This window comes from Rissa tridactyla, chromosome 4, assembly GCF_028500815.1.
Source record: "Rissa tridactyla isolate bRisTri1 chromosome 4, bRisTri1.patW.cur.20221130, whole genome shotgun sequence".
NCBI classification, from domain to species: Eukaryota; Metazoa; Chordata; class Aves; order Charadriiformes; family Laridae; genus Rissa; species Rissa tridactyla.
The window spans coordinates 71,540,434-71,564,725 of NC_071469.1; the positions used below are offsets into that span (position 1 = coordinate 71,540,434).

Genomic DNA, 24,292 nt, shown 5'->3' on the forward strand with positions numbered 1-24,292 from the left:
GGAATGTGACCCAGCACAGCCTAGCTGATAGAATACAACAGCCCTGGAGCCACTTGGAGACACACACACACACACACCACCGCCCCCGATTCTTCAGGGCTTTTCTCTGCCTGATTTTGGCTTCTTGCTTGGCTGCAGCGATGTGCTGAGTCTGAGCCAAAGTGTTTCCCAGGGAATCAGCTAACGGCAAGGAATCGCTGCCCAGCATGGGCAGGGATGGAAGCTGGAGTAGGGGATTGGTGGCCCAGGCCACCGGGGTCCTCCTCCCTGCCCCCCCAGCGCCATCAGCCCTGGGAAAGTGGGGCGAGAACCAGCATCAGTGTTTCCCTTTTAAAGTAATTAGTGGCTGAGGAGTAGCTGGGCGGCTCAGGGTAATTTAGTGCCGGGGAAGTGGCTGCAGCCGAGCCTTGGGCACAGAGCCAGCGGCTCTGGGTTCTGGGGTGGGGGGGAAGGATGGTGATGGTGGGGCACAAAGGCTTTGTTCCCACCCATGGAGGTGCCCTCCTGCTGGGGCCGGCAGGGCAGGGATGGGGGCATAGGGGCAGCCAGAGTCCCAGGGAGCGGGGAGCAGGTCAGGGAAGGGTTGATGCTCCAGCACCGAGCCCCGTGTCACAGCCACCTGCCCCGTGGGAGCGCCTGGGCAGGGGTGCCATGGGGTGCCAGGCTGCCTGCTGCTGGAGGAAGCCTGAGGAGGGAAGAGGATGCTGGTGGGAATCCAGTCCCACAGGGAAACCCCCCACACACACACACTCCATAGGGTCAGACCCACACGTCCCCTGCCTGGCATGGGCTGCCCACCCCCACACCCCACAGGTGTATTTAACCGCACCAGGCCTCAGCTGCACCCGTGGCTCCAAAGCAAACCTGGCCCAAGCTTGCCACCCCGGCGGGCATCGCCAGCAGAGGGAGGGAAGGAAGCTGCCGTCGCCATCTCTGCCGCCTGCCGCGGTCAGGTTTTTCCTTCCCATCAACGGCTGAGCGACATTTTTTTCTCTGGATAAAGCCCATTTCCCGCCACCCTCCCCTGGTCTCATCTTTCCTGCTCCCACCAATTATTTCCCCCGTATCTCCGCAGCGGTCGCAACTCCTCCGGCTCTCCTCTGCCCAGCCAACAGCGGTGAGACAGGATACGGCCACCCCCTTCCCCCCCCACCCAAGGAAAAGCTCCGGGATGGTGCAGGGACAGGGAGCCGGAGCACCCGGTAAACCAGCTGCCAGAGCATCCCCGCACCGTCCCCCGGCTGCCCAGGGATGGGAGGTGGCTGCCCCCGGGCCGGAGTGGGGTGCTGGCTGGGGGAGAACAAGGCCGGCTGTGTTCCTGGCAAGGCCGTCGCTGCTGCTGTGGGAGCTGGTGAAAGGCAGCTCTGTCTGCTGCTGGGGGGGGGGGGGGGCGGGGAGAGGGGATGCTTTCGCTGACCACCCCCCTCCCCCCCCCCCCCAAAATGGTAGCCCCAAGGCAGGGGCCACTGTGGGGACATCGCCGGCCATGCTGGTCCCTTCCCGCACATCCCCTGGCTCGGCCCCCTGCAAGGCACCCCTGGGCAATCCCCCACTACCACAAAAAATCTGCCAGACCTCACGCGGGGCTCCTGCCCCCCCTCCCGCGGCAGAAAGGACAGCACCACAGCTCTCCACGCACCCGACCCGTTTAATACACGTACAAGGTGGCCGTGCCTGCTGCCCTGCCCACAGGACCGCCTGTCCCCAGGGCTTCGCCCCGTGGCAGAGGCAGGGGCTGGGCTGGGCTGAGCCCATGGAGGGGGGGGGTGGGGTTGCAAAGGTGGAGTGTCCCCCCCTCGCGCTATCTTTAAGCGCCACATCCCTGCGGTTCAACGGGAAACACGGACGGGAGCTCGACCCTCCCTTCCCCCCTTATGCTTCCCTGCAATGGCAGGTGCCAGCAGCTGAGACCTGCCAGCTCACAGCACTTGTGAGCAGCCCCCAACCCGCTCACCGCCCCACGCAGCACAGCCACAGCACATTCACGGGGGGAGAAAGGGACCCTGCTGGGACCCTGTGGCAGAGGCGGGCGCAACACAATAGGTGGTAACCCGAGGGTCACAGCCAGGGACGGGGGACAGCCGCTGGGGAGCAGGCAGGACCTGGATGCCCTCCAGCCCCGCCACAACCATCCTCCAGTCCCAGCCCGGCTGCTCTGGGGGGGCTGGGGGGGGAGCATTCCCCCGTTTTCCGAGGCCGGAGCCATCAAACAAACCCAGGGCAAGAGGGGACGAGGCCGTGGGGAGGGGCAGGAGAGGGGGAGATCAGGTCCATCGTTAGCACCATGGTGGTGGGGGCGGGTTGGGGAGGGAGCCAGGGTCAGACCCACTCCTGCAAGGAGCGCTTGCAGTACAGGAGCATTCGGGGCGCGCCCTTCCTCTGCATCTGGACGATGACGTAGATGAGGCCGAGGATGCAGAGCAGCAGCACCAGCAGCACCAGCACCATGACGACACTCATGGTACGCGTGTACTCGTCGATCTGCACCACCACGTCCACGTCCCCACCCGGCTGGTGGCCACCCTCGCTGTAATCCTCCTCATCTTCTTCCTCCTCCTCCTCTTCCTCCTCCTCGCCATCGGCCCGCCTGTCCCCATCAGGGTTAAAGGGGGGTCGGTCCCCATCGGGCCAGCGGGGATGGGGGTCCGGGACCAGCTCCGTGTGACAGCCCATGAAGTCCCGTAAAATGGATTTAGGATAACCTGGCTCCGTCTTGAGCCGCTCGTTGTCGAATTTCCAGTACTTTGTGCCTCTGTAGAAGTAGGTGGAAGCTGGGGGGGGGGGGGGGGGGTGAAGAAGATGAAGGTGAGGTGTAGGTGGGCAGGCGCAGGGCACCCCACAACCTGGGAACCCCTGCAGGTGCCCAGGACAGCAGGTTTTACTCTGGGACTGGTGAAATCCTTCAGAAAGGGCTTCAACCACTGACTCCCGAGCACCCTTCTGGCCTCCACCCTACATGGCCAGGCCACCAGAGGGGTGACCCTATCCCCTCTGGTCCCCCCCTGCCACCCGGCCCTCTTCTCCTCCTCTACTTACAGGCGTCCGGGCTGAGGAAGGCACCCTTAGGTGAGGGAGGGATGCCCGTCCAGACGGAGATGGGCTTCGGGTACCCAGGGTCCACCGAGCGGGTGTCTTCATTAAAGCGCCAGTATCTGGAGGAGTGAGGTGGTGAGCAGGTGAGGAGCACGAGGGTCTCTGCCGCCCGCCATGCCCACCCCTGCCAGGGGCGAGGAGGCAGCAGAACAGGGGGAGGACCCCGGAGCCACTCACCTGTCCCCACGGAAGAAGAAGGTGTGCCCCGTGGGTTCCCACCAGATGGCCGTGTCGATGCTATCGTAGGGGATGCCCTGCCCGTAGGTGACCAGAGGCTGTGGGTACCCGGGCTCCAGGTTGGCTTCTCGGAAGAGCCAGTACCGGTCACCTGGAGGGGGGTGGAGAATGGGGATGAGGCAGCCATGCTCAGCTGCTGTGTCAGGGACACATGTGGACAGGGTACGATGCCTGCGGCCGCCCCGGCCCTTGGGAATCAGGCAGCGGCTCTGGCTGGGGAGGGGGATCAGGATGGCATGAAACCAAGCAGCTCTCAGCAGTCTGGAGGGCGCACTGGGGTCCCCCCTCCACCTCGGCCCTCCCCCCCACGTCTCGCCGCTCACCTTTAAAGAAGACGAACCTCCCGTCGTGCCTCTCATAGGCGGCATCGATGTCCCCAGGGAGGCCCCGCCAGAAGTGCCCGATGGGCATGGGGTAGTTGTCCAGCACCCGGTTGTGTCGGACCCTCCAGAACCACCGGCCCTGGTGGGAAACGGGGGGTTGGCAGAAGATGGGGGGGACACAGGGACACAGTCCCAGTGCCAGCCATTTCGCCATGGGATCCTCCCACCCAGGGACGCGCCACATCCCCAGGGAAGGGGCAGGAGGGGATCCTGGCAGGTACCTTGAACACAAACATCTCCCCACGCAGCACTGCCACCGTATCGAAGTTCCCATCGCAGATGTCGGGGCCATACTGGTCAGGTCGGTCTGGGCTGCCGGGTTTGGGGGGTCGCTCCGGTTTCCCCGGCGGGGGCAGTTTAGGGGGCCTCTGGTCTGGCCTGCCAGGTCTCCGGGGTGTCACGGTGGGCAAAGGCTCAGTGGGCTGAGGGTGCCCATCCGCGGTACCTGGATGGGGCGGCGAGAGAAGGGATGGCGTGATGCAGACCAGCAGCGCAGGTGCCTCAGTTTCCCCACATACGTGCCCAACATCCCACCTCTGGGCTGATCCCCCACCCAGCTCCTCACCGTACAGCTGTTGGATGCCCTTGAGGTCATCCTCAGGAAGCTGGAAGTTCTCCGTGTCCATCCACTGGTAGAAGGGAGCCATGATAGCGCTGGGGTTGCTGGAGTGCTCCAAGCCCAGCGAGTGCCCCAGCTCGTGCACGGCCACCAAGAAAAGGTTGTTCCCTGCAGGGAGAGGCACCATCAGCAAGACGGAGTGGAGGACATGACGCATGGGGTGGGTCTTTGGCCCCAACACCCTGTGACGAGGGTGTTCTGGTGGGAGCTGCCTGCACCACCGTGGTGGAGCTGCTCTCCCTGCCACCCCCGCCCATGCCAGCACGTCCCCCCTGCCCTCAAACCCAGGGGCCCACCCGGCTCGTCCGGTTGCCTTCACCACCTCCTTGGCCCTCAACTCACCAGAAACATCTGTGTTCTCCAGCGTCCAGGGCTCATCTGAGTCGAAATGCGTGTCGCCCCCCATGCCAGGGCCAGGAAAATAGGCGTGAGCCAAAAACCCCCCGACGCCGTCGAAGGGGGAGCTGTCTCCGTGGAAGCCGGAGGCAAAGAGCACCATGATGTCGGCCTCCTTCTTCCGCTTCTGTCGGATTTCCTCGTAGGGCACCTCCCGGAAAGCCAGCGGCGTGGCTTGCTCCCACACCCGGAAAGCTCGGCGGACGGCCTCGTACGAGTGGTACCGACCCAGCTTCTCCGTGTAGTTTTGGATGCTGGGGGTACAGAGCTCGCTGGGGATAGCCCGAGACAGTGCGTGCTCCCCGAGGGGGTCCATGGCTCTCCACGGGTCAGGGAGGGGTGGGAAGCCCTGGAGATGGTGGGTACCTGAAGGTGAGATGGCTCTGGCTCCAGCGCCGCCCCGTCAGTGCGTACCGCTTCCGCCGCATGTTGGACTTCATCCGCGCCCCAAACTGGTCCGGGACCCCGCAGCGGGGACGTTTCATCCACCTGCCAGGAGGGCATCGAGCCAGGGCTCAGCCCACCGCAGCCAAGGTCCCCGAGGGGTTACAGCAGCCGCAGACGGCGAGGGAAGTGTCCCAGCTGCAGGGGTGCAGCCCCCAAAAGGGGAGACACAGCTCTCGTGGGAGACAGCGCCTGCATTTCCAGGTGCAGGCAGAGCTCCAGGGCCGGCAGGCAAAGCCCAAGAGCCGGGGAGCGGAGGTGCCTTCTGCTAGAGCAAGAGGACACGGAGAAACTCACGCCTTGGTCTCCTCGTCCAGGACGCCGGTGACGGTGATGCCGTAAAACTTCTGCATCTCGGCAAGGGCGGAGGAGAAGGTCTGAGCCGAGCGCATGGTGGACATCTGCCGGCTGGGCTGCGGCAGGTAGCCGTAGAGCCGCAGCCATGCCTGCGCCGGGGAGAGCCCAGCGTGAGGCGGCGGCGGGGAGCGGAGCTGGAGCCCCCCGGGGCAGACGGCTGCAGGATGCGGCCCGCTGCCCCTCCAGCCCCGTCCCTGCCGTGGGGCGCGTGTGCCAGCTGCCGGGGGGCAAACACCGCACCCAGGCAGGCAGGGCAGGCAAGCCGCAGCACGCAGCAGGCAACGGAGCCCCAGCCCTGCCCCACAGATTTGGGGGGGACCCTCGGATCCAGGATGGGGGGGTGGCGGGGGGCTGTCAGCCACCCTGACCCCCAGGGAGAAGGCGGCTGTCAGGGGGCCAGCCTGGCCGCCTGCTGCCCTCCCCCAGAGGTGTCCCCAGGGGGGCTGCGGAGGGACACGGGGCCAGTCCCACCCCCACCAGCAGCCTGGGACCCCCCACCCCGGCCTCCACCCACAAAGGGGCTTCTGTCCTGCGGGGCGGGGGGGTGCTGGGGTGCGCCGGGTCTCTTCCTTCCTGCACCAGCCTCCGCCTCCCCTTGTCTTTTCTAATTAGTTTTTATTTTTATTAGTGCTTCTAATTTTTGTATTTTCTTTTTTCTATTATTTTTCCCTTTTAGTTTTATTTTTTCCCCTTATTTTAATTTTCTAATTTTTTTCCTTTTGATTTTCCACTTTTCTCTTTCCATTTTTTTTTGTTCCTTTCCCCCCCGTATTTTTCCTCCTTCCATTTTTTTTGTTCCTTTTCCCCAATATGTTTTTCCTCTTTCCTTTTTTTTCCTCCCCTTTTCCCCCCCAGTTTTTTCCTTTTTCACGATTTTTCCCCCTTTTTCCACTTCTTTTTCCAAACACCACCCCCCCCCATACCCCGATTTAATGTTTCGATTTGGAGAAATTCATCATTTTTTACCCCCCGCCCCCAGGCAGGGTGGCGAGGCAGAGACTTTATCAAAGGCCCTTTCACCCCCTCCCCCGCCGCGGCCTGGCGTGGGCACAAAGCGCTTCCTCTCCCCCGCCGGTCGCTGCCCGTCGCCCCCGGGGGAGACCCGGACCTCCCCCTCGGACACCCCCCCCCCCTACACCTCCGGGCCTGCACCCTGCCTGCACCTGCGGCGGCCAGCGCTGCCTGCCCTCCGGCCGCAGGTGCAGGCAGGGCGCGGGCAGGGGAAGGGGGGGGTGTCCCAGGGGAGCCTCCCCCAGCCCCGCGCCGCGCCCCCGCCTTACCTCCGCGTTGATCTCCTCGCCCGTCGCCCCCGCCAGCAGCACCAGTCGCACCAGTAGCACCAGTAAGGGCGGGAGGCGGCCGGCCGCCCGCAGCGCCCCGCCCGCCCGACGGGGGGCGCCCCCGCCTCCTGCCATCCCGCGGCTGCCGCCGGTTCGCGGCTGCCCCCGGGCCGCGCCGGGCCGTGCGGGAGCTACGCCGCCCTCATGGCCCGGTACCGGGCCGCCGCGGGGGGCTGCGCACGGTGCATGGGCAGGCGCGGCCCGTCGCCTCCCAGCCCGCCTTTGTGCGGGGGGATCAGGCCGGCGGCGACCGGCACATGGGCGGCCACCGCGGCGCGGCTCGGGCCCTGCCCGCCGGGAGCGGCGGAGCGGCGCGGAACCGTGCGAAGGGACGCGGGCGCGGCGGCGGCGGCGGCGGCGGCGGCGGGGCTCGGCGGGGAGCGGGCGGGGCGGGGCCGCGGCGGGCGGGGGGCGGGAGCGGGCGGGGGGGCGGGGCCGCGGCGGGGGGGCAGGGCCGCCGCGCGCTCCCACGCGTGTCACAGCCCCGCAACCGCCCCCACGAGTGTCGGCAGCCCCATGCAGCCCCCACAGGTGTCCCAGCCCCGCAACCGCCCCCAAGGGTGTCAGCAGCCCCGCACAGCCCCACGCAGCCCCGCAGCCGCCCCCACGGGTGGCCCAGCCCCGCAACTGCCCCCACGGGTGTCAGCAGCCCCGCACAGCCCCACGCAGCCCCGCAGCCGCCCCCACGGGTGGCCCAGCCCCACAACCGCCCCCACGGGTGTCAGCAGCCCCGCACAGTCCCACGCAGCCCTGCAGCCGCCCCCACGGGTGGCCCAGCCCTGCAACTGCCCCCACGGGTGTCAGCAGCCCTGCACAGTCCCACGCAGCCCTGCAGCCGCCCCCACGGGTGTCCCAGCCCTGCAACTGCCCCCACGGGTGTCAGCAGCCCTGCAGCCGCCCCCATGGGTGTCCCAGCCCCACAGCCGCCCCCACGGGTGTCAGCAGCCCCGCAGCCGCCCCCACGGGTGTCCCAGCCCCACACAGCCCCCACGGGTGTCAGCAGCCCCATGCAGCCCCCATGGGTGTCCCAGCCCCGCAGCCGTCCCCACGCCCATCCGCAGGCAGAGCACGGCCCATGGCACGCAGACCGTGCACGCCCTGCGCGCCACTGTGGGCCGTGCCAACACCCGCCTGTCCCCGGACTTTGTCCCCGCAGCCCTGCTGCCAAGCCCCGGCTGCGTCCCCCAAAGGCGGGAGCGGGAGTCCTGACACCCGCCGGAGGTACAAGGCCGGGCTGTGGGCCAGGCTGGGCCCCGCCGGGGAAGGAGCGCAGCCGCCGGTTGAGCATTAACCTGGCACTGCTGGACTCGGACCACAGAGAAACCGGTCGTGCCAGAGCCAGTTTCACTGGAAGTCCCCAGGGGCTAAATATATCCATCTTTGTTTGCTTTTCCTCCACCAAAAGAAAACCCGGGGTGTAATCACACGCCTTATCACGCAGATCCCCATCCCAGGAACCAACCGGCTACAGGCTTAACAGAATTTTGTTAAGGATTTTGAAAGCCGGCTCTGGCGCAGGCGTTGGCAGACCCCACGGCCTGGGCCAGAGATGCTCCCACAGCCACGACGCCCCCGGGGCTCTCCCGTGTGCAGGGAAAGGCAGCACCAAGCTCACAAGAAGCATCTGCAAGGTATGGCCTCATCCAAAGTCTGCGGGAGCTGGGCACGTCTGAAAGGGAACGCTTGAAGTATACCACAGACACAATTTTATGACACGAGGAAACAAGATTTTTACTGCTCAGAAGTCCTGAAGTCTTTCATCAGACAGGCACAGAATGAAAGATTCAGGGCAGCACATCGGCATCCTGCCCCGAATACTCGAGATGCTGCTGCCACCCTCCCGTCAGGAACAAAAGGATTAAAATGGAGCTTCTCCGGAGGGCCGACGTCCAGCCAACAGTCCCCAGGGTTGTCACGGCACCCGGGGTGCTGTTCCCACGGGGAAGAAGCTCGGAGCCCGGGCAGGAGCTGCGGCACCTTGACTCACCCGTGGGCATGGCCCTTCCAGCTCAGGAAAACGCTGACAGTGCCCTCTCTTGGGCTCGCCCACGCACGGCAGTGAGCTCCTCGGGAGCAGCAGCCCACCAAAAATGTCCTGGGCTCACGGCACGCACAATCTTAAACCAAAGCTCTTCTTTTAGAGCCAGCCCAAAGCACTGAAACGCAAGGGGTTTACAACCTCTCTCCTCCAGATTTCATCTTTTGCTGTTTGGCAAAAGGATCGGATAGCGAAATTTCTCTCTAGAGGCAGCAGCAGTGCGAGAGGGATGCAGAACATGACTCAGGAACTTGTCCTGGCTTACAGCTCGGAGATGCTCTGGTGAGAGTCCAGCTCTGTGTCCTCGCCTCCTGCTACTCAAAGCATGCTCACAGCCTCCCGACAATCGGGCAGCGCTATTTCCAACCGCGCGAGACACTTTCCCTTTAGCAACAGCCTCCCACGCTACCTTCTTCCTCCTTCCCGTAAGGCATCTATGGCTTTTATAGAGAATATTTTTTTTTTTTTAAAAATCAGCAAAATTAGCCACTGTGGGATGGCTGGAACCGCCGGTGCTGACAGCAGCACATACAGCAGCGAGAACGAAACCCGCTACAAACACACATTTCTTCATCCAGCAACTCAAACTTGGAAGTAGCCCGACTTGAGGCCACAAACACCCCCGAGGTGCTGAGCAGGCAAGAAGAGCGTGGGAGATGCGTGACAGCCACTTGGGGCTGTGCTGGAGAACAGTCCTTGGTTCAACGCCAGGGTCTTTGAGGCTCTCAAACGCACAGCCCCGCTGGCCCCTACCTCAAGGGGAAGGAGAAGTACTTGTTCCCCGACTTGCAACGGACTTGGTCCCATTGGACACGCAGCAGGAGCGCCGCATCCTCAAACCCATCCACGATGTCCTGGAAAACAGATGCAGGAGTCAGTACGAGGAGAGTGGATCTGCCAGAGGAAGGAGTCGGCAGCTCCCTCTCTGAACCAAGTCAGGGACAAGGCTGTTTGTGGCTGGAAGCCTCCAGAGGGTGATTAACTCATGGTCCCCCCAAAAGCTTCTCTTTTTTCAACCCAGTGAAGTTTGTCTTGCTCAGTGAAGAGAATTTCCCACTCTCTGCCCTCGGCGGGGACATGTGGCTGGACACCAGCTCCACTCTGCCCCTGCTCTCCACACTGCGTGGGGACGCACCTGGAGCTCCCGCAGACACTGCCCTTCCAGCCTGCCAGACATGTCCCCGACGCACCAGGCCAAGCTGATATGGAACGACGGGTCCTGAAGACAAAACAGGGATCAGATCGTGAGAGCTAAAGGAGCTCAATGCACGGAGCCGCAGCAGGAGATCTGGTGTGATGCTGGGATCGCAGAGGCAGGGGGATCCCAAAGGCAGGGGGATCCCAAAGCTGGAAGCCACCTCTGCCAGCTCAGCAGTTGCGGAGCTGATACAGGCAGTGCTGGAGGCGAGACGAGTCCTGGGCTCCCCATCCCAGCCCTCTTGGGCACCAGTGTACAAGGATGCCTGGTTCCCAGCCCCACTGCGGTCAGCTCTGCAGAAGCTTTTCCAACCACACAGAGAACCTCTCACGGACAGTCCTGGAGAGGGTAGGTGGGTGACTTCTGAATAACCCACAAGAGCCCCCTGCTCAGCTCTGGAGGCAGAGAAATCAGGGTTTGGCCCTTCAAAGCCCCAAATGTGTCCCCAAAGCTAGTACCCGATGCTGTGGGAAACTGCCCAAGGAAGAGGCATGAGCATCGTCCACATGGCTCACCCTAAGGCCATTCAATCCTAGGACAACCCTGCTTCCACGCAGAGCGGGGCAGCAACTGTGATGTACACTTTGGCCCTTTGCCCCAGAGACCCGATCCTCCAGAGGCCACCAGACAGTTACCATCCTCAGCCTCCTGCACAGGACGCGACACAGAAGTCAGACTCGCGCTAGTCCCATTCTCAGCAAGAGAACGGATATTAAGGTGCTAAGTATGAGTACCACCAACCGGCCCAAGGAGACCATCTCCGAGTCTAACCTCACCACTCCTGTTTATTTGGGGTGAACACTTCATGGATCTCTGGTGAGGAACCAGACGGCGTGTCTGGAGCGGCAGGGAAGTAATTAGGAGACCACTCACCTTGTAGAATGTGGGAAGGTCAAACTCCTCCAGAACTCTGTCCACCTCCGAGACCAGCTCCAACAGCTGGAAATGCCCAGCAGAGACCTCCAAGCCAATAAAGGTCCTAAAGAAAGAAAAGGAGAGACAGCAAGCACCCTTTCCTGCTGCAGAAAGCACCTCGGCAAGCATACTTAGCCCTGCATTCCTATCGGGCAAATTTCCTACCCCCTAACAAAAGCTAATTTGAGGAATGCCAGGTTTAAGCATTCAAGGATGACGACCGCATTCTGAAGAAAAACAGAAATAAAGATGCGGTAGCAGGGAGAAGCAGGACTGGGCAATACACCCCATAGATTTACTGGATTAACTCAGCACCTTTTGGGACGTGAAAACTCATTTTCCAGGCAAAGGATGGACTTGCCGGGTATTTCAGCGGGGCGCCGTGCCCACGCGGGAGCTGCATTCAAAAAGCAGAAGTTGCCAGAGGGGTTTGACGGCGGGAGGGGAAGTGGGGAATGGGAAGTACCAAGCTGGAGAGATGTGACAGAGAGGTACCTCCTCAAGGACTGTCTGGATGATGCTTTCTGGACTCCAGGAGGAGAGAGGAAGACTAACTCTCATCCAGGACCTGCTTCATCCCACCCATGACTATCGTGGGCTGCCATTCCCAGTAGATTCAGCAACTTTTCACAATTTTAATCACCTTTGCTTTGACATTTAAACTACTTAATTGCATTCAGTTGGGATCAGGCTTCCAAGCTGACACCCAGGAGAACGAGCACTGTTGGAGCTATTTCTCTCCAGCTCTTAGAAGACCTGCACTGCAATTTCACAACCAGCACTGCTGCCAAAAGAGGTGGCCCCCGGCTCCGCTTGCCCCAAGCCGCTCATGCATGCAGGAGGGTTTGCAAAACCACAGAACAAACCAGATGGCGGCGAACGTGGCTGCCACCTTTTAGCTGCTGGGAAACTGCAGCACAAATCGAAGCCCAGCAGACAGGCCTGCCTCGGGTCATGTTGTGAACAGATCTCCTCTCTCCAGAAGAATGAAATCCTCCAGCCTGAGGTTCACCCACCACCACCGAGACTTGCAGAGAATCAGCGCTGAAGCTAAAGATTTGCGCAAGTGGCTGGGGAAAGGTGTGAAACCTCTGGATAATAAGGTGACTGCACGCTGCCGCATCACACCGCTCAGCCCAGCCACCGTGGGACAGGCAGGATGACGCTTCCCATCTGCCCAGCACCTTGCCCAGCCTCCTCCCCAGGCAGGCTGCCCCGCTGCTTGCTCACCTGGTTTTGTTCTCGTTGGTGTAAACCTTCACTTGGTCAGCCACGCAGAAGAACCTGAAATAAGAAAGATTCTATTTCAGTCAGTGGGAAAATGAGAAGAAAAGAAAAAAGCAAATAGGGAGGGGACAGGATTTCTACCAAGCTGTGGAAAGATAAAGGCAAATGCATGCCGCAAGCGGCCCAAATCGGTGCAACCGGAATCTTTCTGGGCTCAAATTAATCCATTCCCCCGCTCTGGTTTCCAGCCCTCTGAAGCCCTGACAGGGACAGAAGCCCTGAAACAGCTGATGCTCAGCAGGTGCCTGAGCCAGATGTAAGGAATGAACCCACCCGCGGTTTTGGGGATGGCGCAGCTCTGGCCTCATCCTTGAGAGCCGGGACCTGACTTATCCAGTGCTGGATCCCGAGGCAAGGAGAAAAACTCGCCAGGGCTTTACTGCTGCCAGAGATGGCTTCGGGTGTGGATGCTGGCGAGGCACAAGGCCCGGGGAGAGGGCAGGGTGCGAGGAGCCTCTCCCGCGGCTCCACCGTCCCTACCTGTGGAAGGGGGCCAGGCGCTCCTTGAGGGAGCGGACGAAGGGGTCTATCCAGTGGTAGCGCAGCACCACGCACTGCGAGAGGCTGAGGTGGAACTCCTCCATGGCAGCCAGCGAGGCGACATAGGTGCGAGCGCGTGAGATGAGCAGCTCCAGCAGCTCCAGGAATTCCTCCTGGACTCTGTCTGCGGGGCAGCGCCATCAGGGCCAGGTTCCCCTCCCCACACCCCGCGGATCCCCACCGGGGACGGCCGGGTCCCGTGGGACTCCCGGGGCCCCAGCGGGCTCCCCGCCGCCGCCGTTACCTACAGGGCAGGTAGACGTGCGTGGCCCAGCTGCCCCGCTCGTGGGGGAAGCGGCGGACGCGGCCGCCGTGCAGGGAGCTGTCGTCGCTAACGGTCTCCTCCGGCTCCGGATCGCCCGGCAGGCCGGCGGGGACGGGCAGGCGGGGGCGGCCGGCGCTGCAGGGACAGGGGAGGAGGAGAAGGAGGATGAGGAGGAAGAAGGCGGCCGCGCCTTCCTCACCCGGCCCCGCTGGCTCCCGCCACACCCTCACCCCCTACCCCGCGCGAAGGGCCCGTCCCGCCGCACCCACCTGGCCGGGGGAGGCCCCTGCGCGCCGCCGCCCCGGCGTCCCCCATCCTCATCCTCCTCCTCTTCCTCCTCTGAGCTGCTGTACCCCACCAGCGCGGCCCGCATGGCCGGTGCGGCCTGCCTGCCTTCCTTCCTTCCCTCCCTCCCGCCCGCCCTGCCGGTGCCGGCGGAGGCGCTGTTGTCGGCGCGGCCCGGCAGGGGGCAGCCGCCGCCGCCCGCCCCGCCCCGCCTCCTCCGCCGCCGCCGCCGCGGCCGGCCCGGCCCGCTCCGCTCTCCTCCCGCACCGCGCCGCCGCCCGCCTCCGCCACCGGCGCCCCCTGCCCTCCCCTCCCTCCCGGGTGCCGCCGCCACGCCAGCGCGGGGCTCGGGCGCAGTGCGCAGGCCGCGGCCCCGCCGGCGGCGAGCGGGCGGGCTGACAGGGGCCTCCCGCCGCAGGTGAGGGGCCCGGCCGCCGCTGCCGCCCTTTGTGTGGGCCTCGCCGGGGCGGCCCCGGCCGGGCAGGGAACCCCCGCCCCCCACCCCACCGCAGGGCCTCCCGGCGCGGCGGCGGCAGCAAAGGCCTCGGGGCGCCGCCGCCGCGTTTGTCCGCAGGCCGGCGGGGCCGGAGGAGCCGTCCCATGGGGAGAGGCGAGCGGCGGGACGGGCCTGGCCGCGGGCTGCGGCGGCGGCGGCTGGTCCCCCAGCTCCCCGGCCGCCCCCGCGCCCCGGGGCCCCGCCGCGCCGCTCCCTGAGGCGGCCTGGGCCCGGCTGCGGGAGGCCCAGACAGCGGGAGCCCGGGCAGGCGGGAGTCGGAGCCGGCCATGCCGGAGCGGGCCGTGCCGCGGGCCGCTGCTCCGGTTTGAAAGTACCTCGGCTTTCCCGGCTTCTCTCCTTGAATGGTTGTCGCTTCCCACCTCCCACGGAGGGATGAGTTAGGCTCGGAGCTGGCTCGGGTACCCGTGCAGAGCCCTCGGTAAGCCAAGGTTGGTATCTCTTGCTCTCCCCAAGCTCCCCCTCCCCGTTGGGCAGGATGGTTGGGGATGCCCTTGCTGTTGGCTTGCTCCGGCCGTGGTTCATGTTGCCTGCGGGAAAGGTGGCAGCTGGGCTGTGCTGAGGCTGCATATCCCGTTGAGCTTAGGTGCTAGGTACCCTAACTGCCAGCCCTCCCTTCGCGTCGACGGTCTGGGTGAGCTGCACAGGAGAATGAGATCCTGCGTACTGGGAGGGCTGCTACGGGGCCTTTGGGCATTCTTCCGCCCAAAATTGTGCCGGCGGACAAAGTAATGCAGTGTGTCCATAGGCAGAAGGGCGGCCCGGCGCTGCCCAAGCTCTGGGGCACGATCCAGTCTCAGCTGGGCGGTGGGGGAGATGGGGACACTGGTCAGTTTCTCTGATGCTCCTTATCGCTTAGTTTTAAATACAACAAACCTGGAAGGCCAAGGTTTTACTTACCCTGAGCGAGGGCAGGTGTTTCGACGCAGAAATGCGTGTGTTCTTGCAGGATTAGGGTCTTGTGGCCCAGAAGCACTGGCTACTGCTGCTTGCCAGGGCCTGGACCCTTCCTCTCTCTTGAGGTGTGTCGGCACTGCTGCTATCTGCTGCTCACTGGTGTATTTACTCTTCTCTCAGTTGATATCAGGTTTTACTGGACATCTCTAGAAAGACTGGAACTTTTCAGTGAGCAACACCGCTGTGATGCTCTATAGTAAGGCCAGACAGCACCTTTGGTGTAGGTTGTTCAACTCCAGGGGACTTTTATTCCATGGTTTGGTAGGAGGTTCAGCTTCAGGTTGCTTTAACACTTCTTATGCCTTCACAGATACTGCTGCATGTGATACCTGTGGGTTCTGTGTTTTTTCTGTGGATAGAATAATGTTAAGGGCAAATCTTCCCTTGAGCGCTCTGCCTCTTCCTAGTTTACAAGTGCTGCGCAGAGAGGGGGAAATCTCTTACATGCATCCCTTGGGTAATGTGCCCAATACGAGAGTTGCAGGAGGAGCACAACTGCTTCACAGGGGTGTTTCAGCTGGGGTGGGATCAGGTTGGGGTTTGCCTTGATATCTGTAAAATCTCACCCTGTAGCTTCTTGATTGCACAGCATTTGGCGTACCTCAGCCTGTGCAGAGGGACCAGTGTTCTCAGCCAGTGCCCCCAGTGGGGCTGGGAGATCCAGTGATTGACAGCATGCTGGGCTGACTGGCACCCGGGCAGTTGTGCTGCCTCTCGGGTGAGCACACTGCTCAAACGTGTGCCTGGCTGCGGCCGGGCACAGCACGCCTTATCCCAGGCCCTTCGCACAGCAGCAAGGGGGGCTCCAGTTCCGGTTAGCTCCTGCACACGGGCTTCCTGGTAGCTTTGCCGGGATGTGGGAGAGTTTTTAAAGTGAGCCATGGGGGGAGGTTGACTGGAGAGTCGCCTGTCTTTCCTCTGAGACCTGATATGAGCTGTCTTCTTCCTTGCAGAGCAAGCTGCTCCCTGGGCCACTTCCTTCACCCTTTACAAATGTGAGCACATCACAGCCAGTACGGAGAAAGGCCTTCTCTTGTCTTCAAGGCACTTGCTTCTGCCTCCTGTTCTTTTGTCCAAAAAAGAAAAAGCCAAACCAAATCAGTCCACAAAGAACTTGTGCTGATCTAAGGAGGAGGCTGTGGAGTCTTAGTCACCCCTTTGCTTCCCAAGATCTTGGCTGTGGGCTGGATTTTCTGCCCTCGACTTCAGGGGATCAGCTAAGGGGAATCAGGATCTTGGATACTTTCAATTTTGGTTTTTACTTGGACCCTTTCAACCAAGAAGCTGAAGCTGTCACTGCTAAAATCCCGTTTTTTTCTCCCAAGCATGTCAGAAAGCTGGCAGCAGCCACAGCAGCAACCACAGCAGCAGCCGCCGCCACCACAGCAGCACCACGCTGGGGCAGCCGCCCTCCCAGAGCACTCCATCCCGCCCAGCACTGCTGACAACCCCTTGGGCTGTGCTGTCTACGGCATCCTGCTCCAGCCAGACCCCGGGCTGCAGCACCACCAGCACGCCCCCATCCAGGCTGGAGAGCCGTCCCACAAATGTGGTGTGTGTGGCCACGACCTTGCCCACCTCTCCAACCCCCATGACCACCAGTGCTTGCCAGGCCATGACCGCTCTTTCCAGTGTACCCAGTGCCTGAAGATCTTCCACCAGGCCACTGACCTCCTTGAACACCAGTGCATCCAGGTGGAGCAGAAGCCCTTTGTGTGTGGTGTCTGCAAGATGGGCTTCTCCCTCCTGACCTCGCTGGCGCAGCACCACAATGTCCACAACGGCAATGCTATGAAGTGCTCTATCTGTGAGAAGACCTACAAGCCTCCCGAGGCGGAGCATTCGCAGCCTCTCGACCCCTCGGAGAAGCCCTACAGCTGCTCCATCTGTCAGAAAACCTTCAAGCACCTCTCGGAGCTTTCCCGGCACGAGCGCATCCACACGGGTGAGAAGCCGTACAAGTGCACACTATGTGACAAGAGCTTCAGCCAGTCGTCCCACCTGGTGCACCACAAACGGACGCACAGCTCAGAGCGGCCCTACAAGTGCACAGTGTGCGAGAAGACCTTCAAGCACCGGTCCCACCTGGTGCGCCACATGTACGCACACTCGGGGGAGCACCTCTTCAAGTGCAACATCTGCGAGCTGCATTTCAAGGAGTCCTCAGAGCTGCTGCAGCACCCCTGCACGCCCAGCGGGGAGCGGCCCTTCCGCTGCGGCGAGTGCCAGAAGGCCTTCAAGCGCCCCTCAGACCTGCGGCAGCACGAGCGCACGCACAGCGAGGAGCGGCCCTTCAAGTGTGACCTCTGCCAGATGAGCTTCAAGCAGCAGTATGCGCTCATGCGCCATCGCCGCACGCACAAGGCCGAGGAGCCCTTCAAGTGCAACCTGTGCGAGAAGGGCTTCGTGCAGCCCTCGCACTTGGTGTACCACCAGCACGTGCATGGCATAGAAAACCTCTTCAAGTGCAACGTGTGCCAGAAAGGCTTCAACCAGTCCTCAGAGCTGCTGCGGCACAAGTGCGTGCAGAATGCAGAGCGGCCCTTCAAGTGCGCAGTGTGCAACAAGTCCTACAAGCGGGCCTCAGCTCTGCAGAAGCACCAGCTGGCCCACTGCGCCGAGAAGCCGCTCAAGTGCACGCTCTGCGAGAGACGTTTCTTCTCCTCCTCCGAGTTTGTGCAGCACCGCTGCGACCCAGCCCGCGAGAAGCCCCTCAAGTGCCCCGACTGTGAAAAGCGGTTCAAGTACGCCTCGGACCTGCAGCGCCACCGGCGCGTGCACACGGGCGAGAAGCCCTACAAGTGCCCCTCCTGCGAGAAGGCCTTCAAGCAGCGCGAGCACCTCAACAAGCACCACAGCGTGCACGCCCGGGAGCAGCAGTACAAATGCATGTGGTGCGGGGAACGGTTCCTGGACTTGGGCCTGCTGCAGGAGCACAGTGTCCAGCACACAGCCGAGGGCACCTACCAGGTGGCCGCCTGCTTGCCGTGAGCCTCCTGCCCCTCGGTGGCTTTCAGCTTGCATGTGGCACTCCTGAGCCTCGGCCTCCTCTTCCCTCTCCTCGGTTGTAGACGGCCTCCAGCAAGTTTGGGGGAAAGGGGAGGTACAGTGGGCGGGCAGGTAAACTTTCCTCCGGCCTCTGTGGTTGATACGGGACGACAGGAAAAGCTCGAAGGGGTGGAGAGGAAAGGAGGGTGGTGGGGAGAGGAAACGATGTCTGTAGTTGCCTGGCGTCCCCTGGACTGTAGTTCGTGCTGTACCTGCAGTTCCAGTGCTGGGAGCTCAGCTGCCCGCTGCAGGCACCAGCCCTTCGCGTGCGGCCTCTTTCCCCTGCCCTGCCTGATGGGGTCAGAAGGGAGGGCTGGGCAACTCTCCTCCTGGAGAGGGCTCAGGAGCAAGGCAGAGCCAGCTCTCACTTCTCCCAGGGTGCGCGGCTCAGGGAGAAGTAGCAGGTTTCCGCTGCTGGGATCTCCCAACTTTCTTGGTCCAAGCTCAGTTGAAAGGACCATTTCAGATCATTAGCATTGATTGACTGCGCCAACCTCCCCTGCTCTCCCTCTTTCTAGAGTGTAGAAAGGGAAAAGCCATGGGGCTGCACAGCTCCAAAAAGCACTTTGGCATTGCTGCTTTTGCAGTTGCTGGCTGTCACGCTCTGCGAGGGTTCTGAGCGAGCCTGCCCGCCCCTGTCCCTGCCAGCAGCACGGGGTAGAGTAGCAAGCGCTGCGCCACTACTGGAGAGCATGGCGAGGAGAGCCTCCGTGCCCTACTCCTGGCGTTTAAGAGCTGCTTCCCAAGGGGCTTAGCTCTCCTGCCAAGACGCGCCTCCAGGCCCCTTCCCTCTTTGCACCACTTGGGCCATTGGCATACCTCCAGGGGTGTCAGGCAAAGGGTCATCCCAGCAGTTCGAACACTAAAGGGTGAGGCGAACACTACTAATAGCCTACAACTTCGGAGACGTTACCATCACTGATGGTAACCCATGCCTGTGCCAGGGGCTTGGTGTCTGATTTGCTGGGGGAAAGCAGAGCGAGCCAGGAGAATCCTTCCTGGTCTGCGGGCTCGGCTACACAGCGAGGGGAAGGTTAGCAGTGGGTGAAGGAAGAACGTACTTTTTTCCCCCCCACCTCTTGCAGGAGTCCTGTTTTACCCCTTTACTCCTTCTTTACCTCTTCTGTATTTTTCAGGTTTTGCACAGTTCTTGTAAACATCACTTAAAAATAAATTTCCCCTAGCAAGGTCGATGCAGCCTCAGGTGTTTTCCTCTGCAGGATTTTGCTGGTTTCTCACAACCGAGAGACCCATTACAGGCCAGTTAGATGCCTTGGGGGTTGAAGGCACGCTTAATAGGTTGCCCACCAGCCTCCCCCTCTCCGTGGAGATACAAAGGTGTTAAATATATCCATCTTGGAGATATTCAAGCCCTGTCAGGATGCGGTCCTGGACAACCTGGTGTAGCTGACCCTGCCCAAGCAGGGGGTTGGATTAGACGACCTCCAGAGGTCCCTGCCGGCCTCAGCTCTTCTGTGACCTTGTCTGGCTCCCGTATGAGGAAGAGTGTTGTGATGAGCTGTAATTAGTGAACAGCAGCCAGTGAGTTGCCCATGTGCTGCACAGGTGATTAGGACAAGTTTAATAAACAAACCTTGCAGAGCGTTGGGCTGTGCCTGCTTTGCTGGTAGGGAATGCTCATCTGAAAGGTGGAGAAAGGTTTTTTGCCCCCAGTTTCAGCACAGTGAGGGGGAACGGGGTGTGTTTTTGGGGGCTGGGACGGGCAGTGACAGGTCTGACCCTGGGGCTGAGTCTTCTTTCATGTGCAGCTTTAAGGAGCTTAAAGCAGACCTTGCTATCTGCTGCCCAAGGAAGAGGGACCGATAGTTATTGTACTTCATGCTGCCTCAAGGATGTGGAACTTCCTACCAAGTTTTCTGTCTGTGTTTCTTTTTGCTTTTTTTTTTTTTGCCTTTTTTTTTTTTAAAGCAGTTTGTTAATATTCATTAAAAAAATACTGTATAGTTTAACTTGATGTCATACTGGATCTTTAAAAAAAAAGTGATAACTTGGATTTTTAAAAGGCTCTTTGGTTCTAGGTAGCTGGTTTTTGCTGTTTAATATGTAGTAAGTTCAGTGTATGCTTTACTGTAGGAGTAAAAATGAGGAGTAAAACCAAGGAAGGCTAATCCTGTCTTTGCAGAAGGGCTTGGTGGGTGACCGAGGCTGCGAGCGTGGGACCGGGGCCAGCCAGGGAGCGCGGCACCCCCTGACCCCTTGCTCTTTTCCTGCCTCAGGGCCATGGTTAGCTCTGGTCTTGCCCCAGGCAGCCCAGCGCCGCTGGCGCGGGTCCCACAGAGCCATGGGTTCAGCACTTGCCCTGACCGCTTGAGCACAGCACCGGCATCCAGGATTGGTGCCCGGAGCTGGGAGCTTGCAGAGAGGCTCGTCTTTAGCAAGAGGGGAGCACAGACTGGAGGCTGCTGGAGCCCCGGGGGAGCGGGGGTTGTAGCTGTATTTCTTTCTGGGACAGCTGCTGGCTAGAGCGAGGTTTGGAGAAATCACTGGCATGGCCCCTGAGGGGATGTGCCCTGCTCTCTTCCCTCCCCAGGGCCCCAGGTGGCTGGACGGCCTCAGGTGCTCGGGGCAGAGGAGTGTGGTGGTGGGACCCGGACAGAGCTCTGCACCACGTGCTGGCCACGGAGCTGCTGGATCCTGTCCCCTAGGTACCAGCTGGGCACAGGGACCGTTGGGGAGCATTTCCCTCACGCTGAGCAGCTGGGAAAGCCCTCGGTGTCCCAGCAAGGAGCTCCGGCTCCGCTTAGGATGTGGCAACAGCCAAGCAGCACCGTGGGCAGAGAAAGCATCATCAGGGCTGTGTGCTTGAGGGCCCATGCCAGGGGGGAGAGGGGATGCTGTGGGGAGCTCAGCAGGGACCAGCACAGGTCCAGGTCATCAGCCAGTGCCTGTGAGTAGGTGCCTCCAGGTTGGAAAACGTCTTGATGTGGCTTTAGAGCGTCGTTAAGTAGGACTGGCTTGTGGGCTCATGGGGATTCGGTCTCTTCATCTTGTTTGCTGCCCTGCAACAGCCCAAATCCAGTAGAAGCCCATGCTGGCTTCTGCTGCCAGACCTTGGCGCTGGCAGGTGGGGGACCTGTGTGGAGCAGGTGGCCGAGCAGCCACCGAGAGCCTCGGGTATGTTTATTTTCGAGGGAGATTGTCTAGTTGGAAGCGGCTGTGTTGGGTAGCCGGGGGAGCAGGTCCGTCTCCGTTGCTGTGCCTTTTGGTCATGTTTTGTACCGTGAGGTGAGAGGTGGTGGAAGTAGCAGGAGGCACATGAGTGTCAGGAGCATGGTGCTGGGTGGGGAGGCAGGGGCTGGCCCGGAGCACCGATGGTTGTCCTCCCTGGGCATTACACCATGAAGGGCTCTCTGCTAACTGCTGGTGTTTCCTTTGCAAACCAAAGAGCAGTTGTGGCCAAAGCCCCTTGGGGAGTAGAACATGTTTCTACTCTGTCCCTGTGTTGTACTTCCCCTCTGACGTTTATTTCAAGAGACTTTTGGGCTGCTTCATGCTGCTTCCACTTGGGCCTCGCTCACCGCCCCGCAGCACCCAAGAGGGTCGCCATGCTGGAGCTGGTGTGGCATCAGCCCCCACGGCAAGTGCTCGTGTGTGTCTTTGAGATGTGGTTGCCAGGCTGCCGGGGGATGCTCTGTAGGGCAGCGTAGGGGATGGTCCCTCCCGATGGGCTGTTCTCTTCGGCAGGCGGTTCGAGCGTGGGATACCACTGGGGAGGTGGCGGGGAGGGTTAGGCTGGCTGGAGGCGGTGTGGATATTGTCCAGAAGATAAATCCTGCTCTCTAGGGTTGCTGTTCCTCTGGCTTCCTGGGTCCAGAAATAAGGTAGTCTCTTACCCAGGCTTTTTTCCCCGTCTTCGCTTCCCCTTACCCTACCCACAGGATGCCTTTAGCTGTGTCCCAGCCCCTTCCCCTCCACGGCTCTTTTGCTTATACGTTTATAAGACCTTCTAGGCTTCTCTGCCCTTTGTTCAATTCTTTACTTGCAAGCGGCGGTTTGGTTTTTTCCATTTTGATTGCAGGGTCTCTTCCCCCTCTCCTCCCCCCACGCCCCCAGTTCCTCTTCCAGGCTGGATCCAGGTGGTACCAAACCACAGTTGACGAAGTCAGGTGTTTGGCACCCGAATCTTGCTGGAATCCAGTGGGTGCTTCTGGTCCTTCCCCCTCCATGAGGCTGTCTGTCTCGCTGATACCTGTGGCAGCTTGGCTTGGCCGGATCGTGTCCATGGTACAGCTGGCTCTGGCAAGGGAGTTGAAGCCAGGACCAGGAGCCAGAGCAGAGCTGGAGGAAATGGGCACTGGGGTGACAGTGGCCATTTCCATGGTGGGTCCCTTTGCCACATCTCCAAGGCTCGGGGTTAAGTCAGTGAAGGGCTGTCAGACGTTCCTGGGAGAAGTCATGGCGCTGGGCTGGGGTTGGACTGCTCAGTTCCCTGGGGACACCCGCTGAGTGGCTGCATGCGTCAGGCAGGTGGCTGAACCGAGCGAGCCGTGGTGTGGACACCCCTGATCCCGTTGGTATGCCCAGGTGGCCCTGCCAGCTCTCCAGGGAGCAGACGCCGTCCCTGCGAGTTGGGTGGGAAGAGGTGCACGCTCTGGTCTTGGGGCCCATGCACTGGGGCGGGTGGCGAGGGGGAAAGCGTCATCTGACAGTGGTTTGGGACCATCTCTGGGTGCTCAAGCCTGGCCTTGCACTGTTTGGAGGGAGGAGAGCGCTTTCTGTGCTTCCCTTGGGTATTTACCATCAAGTCCAGGCTGCAGCCAGAGCCTGGCTGTTAATAATAAGCAAAAAACCACCTTTTTGTTCTTCAGAGCTTGACTCTTCCTTTGTCAGGCAGTGAGTTCATGTGCGGGAAGGTTCCTGCGCGTGCAGACAGAATGCTGAGATGCAATATCGGCGGGCTGGTGAGGTCTGGGGACGGTGGCTCTCCCCCTTGGCCCTGGTGAGCCCAGCTTCTCCCCAGCCGCCCCCGCAGCGTCTCCTGGCAGCCACCTCCGCCGCTTTCCGGATGTGAAGATGCTGCTCTCGCAGCATGCCCAGGATGCTCAGCAGGGAGGGAGCTGGACCATGGGGCTCATCTCCGAACGCCTCCAGGCCACGGGTCCGAGGGATTTCGTGCCCGGTGAGGTTCTCGGGCTCCTCCTAACCTGCACTCGTGCCTCTGGCAGAGTTCCCAGGGCCATGGGAAATCGTGGCCAAGGATGGCGAGGTTTGTGTGGCTTGCAGTGCCTTTAACACTGCTCTCCGTGTGTTTCTAAGATGATACTCCATGTACGTGTGTATATATATTGTATTAACACATCCCGCTCTTCTGTGTGAGTGTCAAATGGTTTTGCTTTACTAATAAATTTATAGTTATTTATACCTTCCTGTGGGCGTGTAAGATTTCTGGAGCGGAGGCCATGTGCCATGCGCTGCCTCCCCTGTCTGTCTTTGTGCTCTGTCTGGCTCCGCTTGGTTGTTTTTTTGGTTGGGGTTTTTTTTGTTTTTGTTTTTTGGTTTTTTTTTTTCATGTTTCGTTTCTTTCCCCTGAACCTTTTTGGTGGAGAAATGACGGTTCGTCTGCTTGGTAACCAAAAGTCGAGAGGCAGGGTACGGGCAGGCTCCCCGGGGCTGAAAGCAAACGCAAGCAGAGCCTGCAACGGGGTTTTGCCCCTTGCTGGAGGGGCAGAAGCAGGCAGGGTTCTCTGCCTGCCAGAAAGGAGGCAGAAGTTGATGCATGTTGTGCTCTGAGGACCCCAGCCCCACACACGACTTGCAGCTTTCTCAGAGGTGTTTTTGGGTTTTTTTGTTGGCATCCCCCCTATGCCGGGACGGGAAGAGAGGAGCCCACTGCCTGCAGGTGACCTGTTTTGCTCCATCCCGCACCCAGGCCAGGGGAGATGGGTGTTTGTATCACTGGGAAAACGCTTCTAGCTGAAGGGTTGGGAAGGGGATGGGATGCAAAAATGGCAAACTGAGGCAAGGGGAGCGGGGACAGCACTCAGCCAGGATCCTGCGGCCGGGGGATGTCTTGGCATCCCTTCTCGGCTGGCTGCTCCATTCAAAGCTCCGTAAATGACAGCGGAGAGGTGCTCGGGGGGAGGAGGATGCCCACATCTCAGGGAAGGGGCAGGACCCCCTTCCCCTGTGCCGATGCTGATACGGGGTCACCAGTCCCCCCGTGGCAGCTGTGCTGAGGGTGTTAGTGCCACCGAGCAGCATCGTGTCTGGTGGCAGAAGGACGATACCTTTCCTGGTTGCCCTAAGTTCTTATTCCTGGCTGGCTGATTTCCATGGGAAGGTGAAAAGTTAAACCGCGGCCCACGGTCCTAAGCGGTGCCCGTGTTTGAACTTTGCGGTTTGAGGAAACACTCCA

At 61.1% G+C, this 24,292-nt stretch overlaps 3 protein-coding genes across 4 annotated transcripts; 1 reads left to right on the top strand and 2 right to left on the bottom strand.

Annotated features, from left to right (window-relative positions):
* Positions 1-1,636: 1,636 nt before the first annotated feature.
* MMP15 (matrix metallopeptidase 15) lies at positions 1,637-7,227 on the bottom strand. The gene is made up of 10 exons (XM_054201131.1): positions 6,810-7,227; positions 5,470-5,618; positions 5,095-5,217; positions 4,675-4,982; positions 4,279-4,440; positions 3,935-4,158; positions 3,654-3,792; positions 3,271-3,421; positions 3,037-3,152; positions 1,637-2,771 (listed from the first exon to the last, which is right to left on the bottom strand). The coding sequence occupies exons 1-10, from the start codon at positions 6,942-6,944 to the stop codon at positions 2,320-2,322; spliced, it is 1,959 nt and encodes a 652-aa protein (XP_054057106.1). The 5' UTR covers positions 6,945-7,227; the 3' UTR covers positions 1,637-2,319.
* Positions 7,228-8,574: 1,347 nt separating this feature from the next.
* On the bottom strand, positions 8,575-13,517 carry USB1 (U6 snRNA biogenesis phosphodiesterase 1). Its single transcript, XM_054201001.1, has 7 exons — positions 13,382-13,517; positions 13,096-13,247; positions 12,788-12,971; positions 12,251-12,304; positions 10,979-11,084; positions 10,043-10,126; positions 8,575-9,761 (listed from the first exon to the last, which is right to left on the bottom strand). The coding sequence occupies exons 1-7, from the start codon at positions 13,483-13,485 to the stop codon at positions 9,657-9,659; spliced, it is 789 nt and encodes a 262-aa protein (XP_054056976.1). The 5' UTR covers positions 13,486-13,517; the 3' UTR covers positions 8,575-9,656.
* A 565-nt stretch (positions 13,518-14,082) lies between these two features.
* ZNF319 (zinc finger protein 319) lies at positions 14,083-23,302 on the top strand. Of its 2 annotated transcripts, none has more exons than XM_054199947.1 (2): positions 14,083-14,342; positions 15,822-23,302. In XM_054199947.1, the coding sequence occupies exon 2, from the start codon at positions 16,195-16,197 to the stop codon at positions 17,857-17,859; it is 1,665 nt and encodes a 554-aa protein (XP_054055922.1). In that variant the 5' UTR covers positions 14,083-14,342; positions 15,822-16,194; the 3' UTR covers positions 17,860-23,302. The 2 variants fall into 2 exon arrangements, with proteins under 2 accessions (XP_054055922.1, XP_054055923.1); XM_054199948.1 differs by having other exon boundaries at positions 14,083-14,332.
* Positions 23,303-24,292: the final 990 nt, after the last annotated feature.

Excerpts from the sequence above, each read along its gene's own strand:
- MMP15 (XM_054201131.1), bottom strand. The coding sequence starts at position 6,944 with ATGGCAGGAGGCGGGGGCGCCCCCCGTCGGGCGGGCGGGGCGCTGCGG. Across the intron at positions 4,983-5,094 it reads CAGAGCCATCTCACCTTCAG|CATCCAAAACTACACGGAGA; the intron begins GTACCCACCATC and ends CTGTACCCCCAG. Across the intron at positions 3,793-3,934 it reads GGGAGATGTTTGTGTTCAAG|GGCCGGTGGTTCTGGAGGGT; the intron begins GTACCTGCCAGG and ends GTTTCCCACCAG.
- USB1 (XM_054201001.1), bottom strand. The coding sequence starts at position 13,485 with ATGCGGGCCGCGCTGGTGGGGTACAGCAGCTCAGAGGAGGAAGAGGAG. Across the intron at positions 10,127-10,978 it reads ACCTTCCCACATTCTACAAG|GACCCGTCGTTCCATATCAG; the intron begins GTGAGTGGTCTC and ends TTTTGTCTTCAG. Across the intron at positions 9,762-10,042 it reads AGTGTCTGCGGGAGCTCCAG|GACATCGTGGATGGGTTTGA; the intron begins GTGCGTCCCCAC and ends TCTGTTTTCCAG.
- ZNF319 (XM_054199947.1), top strand. The coding sequence starts at position 16,195 with ATGTCAGAAAGCTGGCAGCAGCCACAGCAGCAACCACAGCAGCAGCCG.